The following is a 12,996-nucleotide window of genomic DNA, read 5'->3' as shown; positions in this document are numbered from 1 at the left end:
AAGGTTGGTCTGTCAACATCTTCCTGAGGGCCAGTCACTTTTGCCAGTCTCTGTTCTGTCCATGTTCCTAATCCCAGGTTTTTTCTCTGGAGAATTCTGCCTTATACCATTAGGAATGAAAGTTCCCTTGTTAGGAACCCAGGAGAAATGACTGAGTCTAGGAATGGGGTGGAATATATACATAAGATGATCCTGCAGCATCTTTCAGTGCCAAGAAGTAAAGAAATAATCAAAAAGACCCTGTAAGAGCTCCTGATAGACAAATTGGAACAACTTGAGCCATAAATAAATAGATAGACAAATAAATAATGTACTGGATTATAACCCAAATTATGAAATAATTATTCATGGTCCCCACTGACGTGAATAAGGGATTGACTAAATTGATTAATAAGGGATGACTGACAACTCTTAGGCAGAAGAATTTCATTTAGTTACATAGGTGCTCCCCAATCAAGGAAGGAGTGAAGAACTGCCCCCCCCTAAGTGTGGGCTGTGCACAATGACTTCCTTGCAAAGAGCACAGTCTAAAAATGGGGGAAAAGAGTAACTTTACCGTCAAGAAATCAATCAAACACTTCCTCAGCCAGGTGATCAAGGGTAACACCGACAGTAGTAAGTCTGGTTCATAGCAAGTACCCTGGATACGATGTGATGAGAAGGGCACACGTCATCTCTGTGGTCTTCCTCCCAAACACCATAACTCCAGTCTATTCATGAGGCAACATCAGCCAAAGCCCAGTTGTGGACATCTGCAGAACACCTGGGCAGAGTTCCCCAAAACTTTCAAGGTCATTAAGACAAGGAAAACCTGACAAACCGTGTTAGCCAAGAAGGAGACACAATGACTAAATGGAAAGTGGTACCATGGATGATACCCTAGAACAGAAAAAAGAATATTGGGCAAAAAGTAAGGAAATCCAAATGAAGTATAGACTAGTTAATAGTAATATATTTATATTGTTTCCTTCATTGTGAGAAATATAACTAAAGTGAGGTATTAATAATAGGGGGAATGAATGTGTATTGTATACCGACCTCTTTGGACTATCTTCACAATTTTTTGTAAATCTACAACTATTCTGAAATTAAAAGTTTATTACGAAAAACACTTAAAGCGTGGGGCTCAAAGTAACATCTGTATTTTTCACTAAACTAATTTTGTACACAAAATTATGAAACAAGTAAGGGAGAGAAAGAGACAGAATCACAAAGGAACACAAAGATGGTTGCAGGGCCAGAGATACAGAGAAATCACTGAAGAACTAATGCTACAACAGTAAAGTTCATCATCTCAAGCTGGCGTTAACTCTAGTAAACTGTCTTTCTTTTACGTTGTGTACTTTCTAAATTTTTTGGTGTTGAACATGTGTCATTTCAAAAGAGAAAGTGTGCTCCCCACGATGTCCTCATTGTATGACATCTGAGATTAAACGCGGTTACCCTTTTTGGTACTAAGGAAGGAAAGATTCAGTCTCTAGGTTAAGCTCCCTGAGATTAAACCATTCCGATTGATTTCCTTTGCCCACTGAGGACTGAATAAGAGGAAACGTATTTCTTTCGCAAGAGCAAAGACGTGTTTTTGAGTCAAGGAAGGACTCGGCAGTACTGACGGTCCTTAGATACTGGATTTGACTCCTAAGGAGGCTAGCCAATTGCCTCCTCCTGTATGGAGTCCATGTACCTGGAAAATATAGGAAATACATTTTAAAAATAACAACCTCCAATAGAAAAACATTTTCCAGTTAGAGGCTGTATCCAAAGTTCACCTTACCTGAATCCTCTGTGATTCAGAATGATCACTTGTGAGCCATAGCACGTGGATTCTAGCTGCATGGGCTAGAATGGCCAGTACAGCCCAGTGCATGGGATCCCAGCTCACGGTGGGGGCATGGGGTGCAGAAGAGCCAGAGGAGGGAACGTTTCTACAGGTGCTGAGAGCAGGCTGCTCTTCTCTGCGCTGCTCCGTGCTCCCAGAGTCATCCCTACAGAATCCCTTGCTAGCTAACTCTTCATTGTACTTGGCCTTGAGAAAAGCTGACAGTAGATCCCAGGATGGGAGGAGAAAGGGCTTGAGGAGTTCTTCTCGAACAGCAGCTGGATTCCTTTAACCATGAGTTTTGCTGGGCAGTGCCTTCTCCTCAATGCTCTTACTTCCTGGACTCCAGGGGTGTCCCTTTAGCACTAGAAAGTGAGTGGCAGAGGAAAACCATCCTCTTGAGGTCTCGGAGGCCGGTCCACTCAGATGTGCCACTTTCCCCAACACTCTTACTGTCCCCAACCTCCTCGTGCACCTATAGAACCCCCTTCTTTAACCCCACTGCCATCTGTATCTGTCCTCCCTCCCTTAAGAAACTCCTCTCCATCAAATGTAGTAATGGAAGACCTTTCCGTCCTGCTTCTGTTTGAAACTGCAAGGCTAGAATTTATCTGGATTCTTAGGAAGGTTTTCCTTCATCCCGCGTTTCTATCTCTCCATTCCTCTTGCCTAATCTGAGTTTCTTCATAGCCCTTGCAGGGTGTAGCCACAAAGAAATCAGAAACGGCATTTAATAGCCCTCTTTTTCGTAATAATATTGGTACTGTTAGTTTGACACTATCATAGGTTTGTTGTAGGATAAAGCAAATAAGTAATGTGTCATTCAGAGCTCAGCTTTTCAGAGTGAGTAAAAGAAATACAGGTAGAAAATCATCCTGTATTCTATTTGAATTGGAAATATCAGTATCAACTTCTGATTTGAGTACTTTTCAATTATATTTTTACATTTTTCTTAGCTCTATCCATTGAAAAGTCTTCAAAGCAAGAGTAACCCAGTAACAATGAGCACCCGTAGCATGCAAATTTTAGCTTGTGAATATCATTTCTCAATAAAAGGTACCAGAGCGACTCCCAGAAATGGCTGATTCCATGTCTGTTGCAAGATAAGTACAAGGTAGCCTTGAGACATCTCGTCCCCGTCAACAAGGAAGCTTGCAAAGTCCAATGCGTTTCTGTCAAAAGGACACAGAAGCCAATCTGAGGAGCTCCCATTGGCCTAAAATGGACAGTTTCAGCACCAAAAGGATTAATGCCTGCCATGGACTCAAACATATCAAATATATTTTTTGAACTGTGAATTTATAATTATACAAAACCCAAAAAACAAACAAACAAAAAATAACTTTCTTTATTACACTTGGAAATTGCTGGGCTCCCAACCCACTATCCTAAAATTGCAAAATAAAGAGAAAGAAGCACTTCTTCTGCCTTTCCTGTATCAATTAAATACATATTAGGTTACCTACAAAGGAAACCATGACAATGCCTTCCTTACAGATGACTGCCAGGTGATAAATGCAGAGGCAGGATGTTAAATTAATAAGTAACCAGTTTGCATCCCCTCATGAAATAGTCAATCGGAGAATTGATCAATGAATATTAAAATATTAGATGACAAATTTATTGGACACTTTTTAAAGGAGGGTTAAGGCTGGAACTATGGATATACCTGGATCAGTCTTAACATCACTAAATTGAACAACTTGTATTATATGCCTCATGATCTGATGCAATACGGGGCACACAGCACCAGCTGGGACATAATCTTGCCTGAAACAAGGGAACTAAATCTAATCAACTCTAATATAACTAGTACCGAGGAAAAACCGGCGTTAGAAGTTACGTGGCACCAACAGAAACAATGAGCCAAATCCAGAATGTAGCCGTTCTAGAGAAAAAAAGAATTTCTCCACAAATCAGTGGTATATAAAAGAAAACAATGGAATCTATTACAGAATGAAAGAAGCTTAAGAGAACCACCAGTCCAATGCAATATGTGAATCTAGTTAGGATGTTGCTTCAAGCAAACCAGCATAAAAAGACATCTTTGAGATAATCAGAGAAGTATGAACATAAATGAGTATTAGGTTTCATTAAGAAGTGACTGTTGCTCATGATCGATATAAAACTGTTGTACAGTTAGATTTAAAAGTCCTTCTTAAGAACTTAGACATGCATGCAAATATTGACAAGTGAAATGACTTCATGTCTTAATCTCCTTGAAGATACATCAACTAAAGTAGAAGATTTCAATATAAGAAGTAGTGGAATTCGATGAGACAAGCTGAGAAATATGGATAAGTGTTTAACCTGGGGGATTGGTACATGGTGGTTTACATACTATTCTCTTTCATTGTATCTGTTGGGCTTTCAATGCTGCAAACTGTGATTAAGCAATAAAGGAGGTTCTTCCACTGAGGAGAGCACAAATACATTTTGGGATTAAATTTCTGATGATGGTAAATACGATGGCTTGTAGAAAACTTTCAGGTGACTCTTATCATGGCTCAGGGAAGGGAGAGGCCCTGAGCACAATGATGTCTTCATTGAAGCCAATAGTTTCCATGCAGCGCGAGAAAGGAAAATTAATATTTTGAATTTCAATTATTGCTTACTAGTTTAAAGGCTATATGTATTTTAAATATAAATATATGAATGGGAGACTTCTGAATGTAGCCTAATGGAGGAAAGGGAGGCATTTCCCCTTCTCAGATATTATCTTAAAAGAAACAAGGAGAACAAGAAATGTAAAAGTAATCTCCACCCTCAACCCCCAAAAGGAAAACATCGTAAAGTCCTTCAATCAAAAAAAAAAAAAAAAAGAAAATAGAAAACTCTTCTCACAGAAAGAAAGAAATCAAACACAGTCGTTGGGAAACTGAGAGAGAAGATGCCCTCAGGGCAGATCTCAGAAAATCCAGTGAAGAACACTCCTGAGAACAAACAAATCAAAACTAAACAATGTGGTGACCACAGAGGGACAGCACACAAAGTTAACCCTGAGGTTTTCCTACTGCCAGGCACTGCTGACTCATGTAACTCCTACTGTGTGAATGTGAAGAACACATCCTCAGGTGCAAATCCAAGAATCGCAGGTTTGCAACAGTCAGAAGTGGGTGTGTGTGTTCCAGGGAGGACCCATTTGCCATGAAGTTTCAAGACCCAGTGAAGGTAGGGTTGAGTAAGGGATCAGAGGCAAGGCCTATTGGCAACAGGTTGTCGGGGAAGCAAAGAAGACGGAGACTGAACTGCGAGCCACGCCGCAGCCATCTTCCTTGGCTTCGTCTAATTAAAATTAAAAGAATTATTCACACAGCCTGTGCCATAATGAGAATTCCTGTTAGCCTGGTTGCAGCCTGGCCCCTCCTCCCAGAATACTGTCTGCAAAAGACAGGTCCAGAAGGAGCTCGCCTCTTTCAAAGATGAGCCCTCGTTAGAAAGGAACCATTCCAGGCCCCACGAAGGACACTTTACATTGAAAGAGAAAAACAAGAGGCACTTAGAAAACACTCAACAGAAAAAAGTGACAAAGATTATTACCGAAAAGGCAATGAAATAAACACCACGGTGAAATAAGAGAACAAAGGGGCAGTAGAGTGAGAAATAAAAGATGATAATATTAGTTGATAGAGCTCAGAAAAGGAGCAGAGAAGAAAGATAAAGCCACAATAGAAAGGAAGGCCAAGCTGAAAGCAGCATAAGACGTTGCTGATGCACAGCAATGGACCACAGGTAAAGGTGGAGAAAACAGCCTGTAGGAAATAGCATGAGAATCGCGTGAAAACATAGATATGGGAGGCAAAGTACATACAGCGTGAGTGCAACTGCAAAAGGGAATATATATGTGTGTTTCATATATATCTGTATGTATACATTCAATGTATATGCTCGCATGCATCACACATGCCCCAGGAAAAACACAGAAACATATCGAAGTGACGTGACTAGAAGGATACACAGGGAAGTGGCAACACTGCTTTGTCTTCCTAGACAGGAGTGGGGAATGATCTTGAGCATGTAATTGTTTCCTTAACCATGTATTACTTGTTTAATTTTTCAGTTAATAAGTAGGTGTGTAAATATCAATATTCAGTATATAAATAGGCATTCTATGACATCTGTATCTGTAATGTTTAAATAGCTAGCTTATTAAGCTTCTAGTTTGAACTGTCAGTTTACAGGATACACAAAGGACTCGAGATCACGCTAAGTAAGATAACATGACTATGCAAATGCACAGGACAAATAACCTGTTTTTTATTTTTTATCACAAATAAACTGCAAGTGGAAAAGCGGAGGGGGATTTAATGACGTCAATGATTTTACAGACATATTACTTTAAAGACATATCACCGAAATACAAAATGTATGGAACTTATTAGGATCCTGATTTGGACAACCAAAACTTAAAATATAAATAACACAAACGGATTTAGTTCAAGATTGAAGAGACACTCCTTAATGTTAATGAATGCATAAATATTAAGGATATATAAATGGTATTTGGTTATGTAGTTAAAAGAGTACCTCATTTACAAAATAAATGTTGAATTATATAGTAAAGAAATGATATGATCTCTGGGATTTGCTTTTGAATATTTTAAGATTGATAGGGAATTGGGTGGGAGTATAGAAGAAATAAGGCTGACCATGAGTTAATAATTTGTATAAAATCCAGTGACAGATATACAGAGGCCCATTATATTGTAAATCTACGTATCTAGCTGTGGGAAATTTGTAATGAAAGCAAAAATAAGTCATGTTTAACTTCTGCAATCAGTGAAAACGCTACTAATCATAGGTAAGGGATAAGCAATAGGTTATTTTGACCTCCAGTATTTCTGCCTTGTGGGTGAAACACCAGGCGAGAGGAGCCTCAGTGCATTTCATACACGAGCGTACCATGGAGAACCTTTGTGTGAGTCAGTGACTGACTCCCAGCTAAGTGAATTCAGACTAGTCTTATTGTACTGAGAGCACTCAAAGCTGGAAGGCAGGAGAACTTTTCCCTGACTAAAGGAAACCTCAAATGCGATCTTCAGATTTCATAACTTTTCTAATAAAGCCCATGTGATCTCACTGTTGGTAAAGCCCAGCCTTCCCAACCTGCAGGCTCACCTTCCGGCACTGAGCCCAGCCCATTTTCTCCATATATAAGCCACTGCTGGCAACCTCGTCTCACCAGTCTGCTCCTCTCAGCTCTACCCTCCACCTCTCACGCCCTCCTCAGCCTCTTCGACTTCAGGAACCATGACTTCCAAATCCACCGTGAAGAGCCAAAGCAGCAGCCGCCGTGTCTTCAGTGCTGGCTCAGCCAGAGTCCCTGGGGTCAGCCGCTCTGGCTTCAGCAGCGTGCCCGTGTCCCACACCAGGGGCAGTGGTGGGCTCGCTGGAGTGGGTGGAGGAGCTGGCTTTGGCAGCCGCAGCCTCTATGGCGTGGGGGGCTCCAAGAGGATCTCCCTCGGAGAGGTTGGCTGTGTCTACCGTGGTGGATATGGCGGCAGCGCTGGAGGCGGCTATAGCGTTGGAGGTGGAGGCGGGAGTGGATTTGGTTTTGGCAGTGGAGCTAGTGGTGGTTTTGGGCTCGGTGGTGGACCTGGCTTTGGTATTGGCATTTTGGGCCCTGGCTTCCCATCTGTCCCCCTGGAGGCATCCAAGAGGTCACCATCAACCAGAGTCTCCTGACTCCCCTCAACCTGCAAATTGACCCCACCATCCAGCGAATCAAGACTGAGGAGCGGGAACAGATCAAGACCCTCAACAACAGGTTCGCCTCCTTCATCGACAAGGTGAGCCGGGAGCACCTGCCCTCCACTGGGATTTCAGAGTCCCCAGTGGAGTGACGCAACCAATGTCCTACCAGGGGGAGCCTCGGCAGAGAGGGAGGAGGGGACTCGGGCTAGCTCTCCACTGGGATGCAGGATAGGCTCCATGTGGACCACAGGCAGAAGGTGATAAAAATCATTTACAGCTGCTGATCCCTTAACTGTCTTCATTCCTGCCTGGGAAGCATTCTCCACTCTTGATAACCCTCAAGCAAAGGAAAGGAACTGAGAGAATGGAATGAGTTCGCTTAATCTTCTGAAGGGTCTAAGAAATTAAAAAGGGAATTACAGTGGAAACTGCACTTGAGCCTTAGTTGGGGTGGTGGCGGGGAAGGAAAAAAGGTAAAAACCCAAAGGAAATGTCAGGAAAAAAAGACTCAGAAACAGGTATATGTGCATAGAAATACTTAACTTGTAGAACCAGATCATGAGCATTAAGGGAGCTTGTTTTAGAGGGACTCATGCACTAGATGGGAAAGAAGATTAAATCCAATCATCAATAGGGTTGGAATTTAACCATTAGATTCTAAACATTTGACATCCCTTTAGCTGAGATACACTCTATAAAATAACTCTGTGCAATATACGAGAGAAATACTATTTTAAAGTACATTTGTGATTGTGCTTATCAAGAGGAAGAAAAGAAATGTTGAAAGTCACTGACTGACAGGCTCCGTAATGGAGAAGAGGGACTGTCTGATAGCTCCCTGGGGAAACTTGGCCAGTGAGATCTGTGTGGTGTGACGGCAAACAGTCAGGGGCGCAGCACTGTCAGCCTGAGCCGCTGTGCATGCTCTGGAGTAGCCCAGCACCACGGGGACCACCAGATCTGCTTGGGCACAGTCAACCCACCTCTCTTCCTGCCTTCCTTCCTCCCTTCCTTCTTTCTTTCCTTTGTTGCACAAATAACCATCTTGTCTTCCTCCAGGTCCGATTCCTGGAGCAGCAAAACAAGGTCCTGGAAACCAAGTGGACCCTGCTGCAGGAGCAGGGCACCAACACCGTGAGGCAGGACCTGGAGCCTTTGTTCGAGCAGTACATCTACAATCTCAGGAGACAGCTGGACAGCCTTGTCACGGAGAGAAGCCGCCTGGACTCCGAGTTCAGGGGGATGCAGGACACGGTAGAGGACTTCAAGAAGAAGTGAGTTACAGGAGAGAAAAGGGCTCGGTTTCCTGAAGCCCACGCTTCAAGTCTATTAGATGACCAGGTCCAAATGAGGGCATGGTTCTTAGTAAAACATGTCCACGGAAATGAAACCACAATTCTTGCCTAAACACAAACCCCGAAGAACAAAAGGGCCAGACAGGTGGATGGGGAGAGTAAAGATGTAAACAACTGAGGGACCAGAGAATTCATCTTTTAGGCTTACTGGCAGGAAAGCTCCATTTGGATATATCCATTGCGGGAAGTTGGGATCCCAGGCTGTCTTTTCTGTATAACCTTCACCACTGACTCAATTAGGCTTTACCCTTTCTAATTCCAGATATGAAGATGAAATCAACAGGCGCATGTCAGCAGAGCATGAATTTGTGAATCTGAAGAAGGTGAGATGAGTAAGATCAGGGGTTCATGTTTCTTTGCCGAAGGAGAGGACTCTGAGAAAAGAATAATCGGGGAGATTAAAGGAGGAGCAGACTGGGAAGGAGGGCTCGGCTCATCTGATCCCAAGTTGTTGGCTTCTTCCCCAGGATGTGGACACTGCTTACATGAATAAGGTTGAACTAGAAACCAAGGCAGACGCTCTCATAGATGAGATCAACTTCCTCAGAGCCCTCTATGAAGCAGTAAGCATCTTTCCACACTCTGTTTTATTGACTCTAAAGAGATTTGCAAAAGATGGAAAATCTTAGGCTTGGGTGCCTCTGTAAATGTCATGGGAAAAGGGGATCTGACGATCTCTTGTTGTGCAGGAACTGGCTCAGATGCAAACCCACATCTCAGACACGTCTGTGGTCCTCTCCATGGACAACAACCGCACCCTGGACCTGGACAGCATCATCGCTGAAGTCAAAGCGCAATATGAGGTGATCGCTTGCAGGAGCCGGGAAGAGGCTGAGTGCTGGTACAAGTGCAAGGTGAGCAGTGAGGGGGAGCTGAAGAAGAATCCCTGTGCCTCCCCGCTGGAGACCAGCAAGGCTTCCTGAGACTTCACTCGGGAAATCTCCATCTAGGCAGCGGGGGTCCTCTCAATGGACGTGTACCCTGAACCAACAGAGTAGATCTTTACAGTATTTATGTCCACGTCTAGTAAGTCAAAGAACCTAAATGTAGGACAAAAGCTACCGTAGATAAAGTCCAAGGGATCTTTGCTTTAGCTTCACCCCAATGCTGGTTCTCAGAAACAGTACAGAGGATGTTCTGGTCCTGAAGAGAACCAGGCAGTCAGTGGTCCTACCAAGGATGGTGTGTGATGGGTGTACAGTGTCCATGACCTTGTAACACCAATTTTCTTAAAACACCTTGTGGACAAACCATTCGTTTCGATTTGTGAAAACCTTGATTAGTGTCCTGTGAAGCCCATGGACACCACCCTCTCTCCCTCTGGTTTACAGTACGAGGAGCTGCAGTTGACGGCGGGCAGACACGGGGAAGACCTGCGCAACACCAAGCAGGAGATCACTGAGATCAGCCGGATGACCCAGAGGCTGAGATCTGAGATCGACCACGTCAAGAAGCAGGTATGGTGGGGACCATGGAGGAGAAAAGCATCCTTTCCTTCCTAGGCCACCAGGGATCATCTACCACCATGTAGGGAATTCCTGGGCACTGAGGGAACAGCAGGGAGGGGAGGACATGTACTTCCTCCCTTAGTGAGTTCCCACAAGTTAGAGAGATGGATCCCAACCCAAGAGCAGGAAACAATTGCCTGACAGGACCAATCCCAACTGGTCAGCGGTACAAAGATACAGTCTTGAGGCACTGAAATGAGATTCCATAAGAGGAATGATTGACTTGGGAATGCAAGACACAAGTTGGCAAAGAAAAAGTCAGGCCAGAAAGTGTGAGGAAGATTGCTGCAAATATGCTCAGATTCGATGTGAAAAAGAAGCTGAGAAAAGACACAGGACAAATGAGGGTTTTCCAAACATGTGAAGTGGAAGGAAGGCAAGGTCGCAAGAGTTTCAAGTGAAATCATCTCCTCACTGTGGGTGTCTGTGGTTCTGTGTGAGTTCGTGTGCATCCACATGAACTTACCCAAACTGTCCACATTCAGAAGAAGCCAGTGGGTCCATTTCTTCCAATGTCCCCTGGTCTTGGGTCTGCTGTAGTATCTTCCAGCAGTCACCACCTCCATCCTCATTAGGGTGGTTAACACAGAAGTGCATAGGGAGCTCCTAGACTAGTTCAGGTTTGCAGAATGGAAAAAGACTGGACAAAAAGAATCAAACGTCCTTTTCCATGGAATCTGGGCTCTAGAGCTCTTCCTCACTGGGAAAGAAGAACCATGCTTCGTCTCCTCAGGAGTCCAGATTGCAGGTTCATCTGCCCATCTTCCCCTCTAGTGCGCCAACCTGCAATCCGCCATCGCCGATGCTGAGCAGCGTGGGGAGCTGGCCCTCAGGGACGCCAAGAACAAGCTGGCCGAGCTGGAGAACGCCCTGCAGAAGGCCAAGCAGGATATGGCGCAGCTAGTGAAGGACTACCAGGAGCTCATGAATGTCAAGCTGTCTCTGGACGTGGAGATCGCCACCTACAGGAAGCTGCTGGAAGGCGAGGAGTGCAGGTGAGTAACTCACACAACCTCCTCAAACATCTGGGTCCATGTCCAAGGTGTCCAGCCAGTGAGCACCAGTGGAAGGCGCTCTAGTCGTGGCCATAATGCCACTCCCAGAAAAGCACTTAGAAGGCACGTTCCCCATGGGCTCTCCTCACGCCCAAGCTTCCGACGCTGGTCCAGCTCTGGCTCTGAGGTCTCATGATGGCTGTGTCTCCTCTCTCCTAGGCTGAATGGGGAAGGCGTTGGACAAGTCAACATCTGTAAGTACCTTCACTTGCCTCCCTCCCTTGCCCTTGTGCTCTTCTGACTGGACTCTGTGTGGCAGAGTGAGCTCACCATGTCTTGTCATGGCCTTGTCCCCTTGCCTCTCCAGCCGTGGTACAGTCCACCGTCTCCAGTGGCTATGGCGGTGCCGGCGGTGTCAGCGGCGGCTTAGGCCTGGGCGGAGGCAGTGGCTACTCCTACAGCAGTGGTCACGGCATTGGAGGTGGCTTCAGTTCCGGAGGTGGCTTCAGTTCCGGCAGTGGCAGAGCCATAGGGGGTGGCCTCAGCTCCTCCGGGGGCAGCAGTTCCGCCATCAAATACACCACCACCTCCTCCTCCAGCAGGAAGGGCTACAGGCATTGAACACCTGCCATGGGCTCGGGGTCCCACAGTGTCTCAGGCTCCCTCTCCAGCTTCACTGCCCTTTCCTCCAGTTGCTTCCTCTCTCCTGCTTCTTTCTTCTCTTACTCCTTGAGCTCAAACTGAAGTTGCTGAGTGCCCTCATGTCCTCTCCGCCAACACCTGCCGCATCTGAGCTTCCATTGCTCACCATCGGAAGGTCACTGTCTGGGTCCTACTCCAGAACAGGGCAATGCCCCTAGCTTTCCACTGGCCCAGTATGTCCCATCTCACAGGTGTTGTGTTCCTCCCTTGCAGTGATCATGAAAGCACAAGTGACTAGTTCTATGATGTACGGGGGTCTCTATCCCTGTGATGCTTCCTCTGCTCTTTGCTCACTTGGATTGCTAAATAAAGCAGATTTATACTATAATGCGTGGTTTCATATTGCCTTGCTTTGTTCCCAATGGTTCTTGCGGTTTTCACCGGGCAAAGGCCTTTTCAGGAATGAAGCGTACTCCCAATCCCCATGTGCTTCACCCCCCTCCTTTAGAGAACTTCGACAAACAGCTACTTAGCTTCGGGATGCTCAGATTTCCTTCATGGATAAGATTTCATCTAAATGTTTGGCAAATGTGATGGGAAGAATATGGTCCACCATATTGTATACTCTTCTTTTAATTGCCCATACCAAGAAGTAATTGTTGAGTTTCTCTTCCTTCTTCTCTAAGATCATTCCACCCATGCCCAAGGGATCAACTCTCAATGTCCAGTAGGGGAAAGATATTTCTGGCCTACCATAGCAAAATGACATTTAACAAGGCGTAAGATGTTTGATTTTTACTTAGAGTTAACTTCATGACCAACAAACTTGCCTGACAAGGTGTATCAAGGGTAATTAGAGTGTATATACTGCTGAACTGAAATTCTATTTCTAGAAATGTATCTTGAAGAAATACTACAAATGCAGGAAGAAGTATGTACATGGATGTGAATCCCATCTTCCCAGCAGGGTAAATTAAAGGCAG

General features: G+C 44.7%; 1 protein-coding gene across 1 annotated transcript; it reads left to right on the top strand.

The window, feature by feature from the left end:
• The first annotated feature begins 7,001 nt into the window (after positions 1 to 7,001).
• Positions 7,002 to 12,401, top strand: LOC118902145 (keratin, type II cytoskeletal 6A-like). Its single transcript, XM_036866158.1, is given in 10 exon segments — positions 7,002 to 7,448; positions 7,451 to 7,608; positions 8,573 to 8,787; positions 9,131 to 9,191; positions 9,336 to 9,431; positions 9,558 to 9,722; positions 10,200 to 10,325; positions 11,151 to 11,371; positions 11,591 to 11,625; positions 11,739 to 12,401. Coding segments are annotated over 10 exon segments (1,710 nt in total). The 5' UTR covers positions 7,002 to 7,069; the 3' UTR covers positions 11,993 to 12,401.
• The last annotated feature ends 595 nt before the right edge of the window (positions 12,402 to 12,996 follow it).

This window comes from Balaenoptera musculus, chromosome 10 (assembly GCF_009873245.2).
Source record: "Balaenoptera musculus isolate JJ_BM4_2016_0621 chromosome 10, mBalMus1.pri.v3, whole genome shotgun sequence".
Lineage (NCBI taxonomy): Eukaryota > Metazoa > Chordata > Mammalia > Artiodactyla > Balaenopteridae > Balaenoptera > Balaenoptera musculus.
This window is presented reverse-complemented; position numbering and strand designations above follow the sequence as displayed.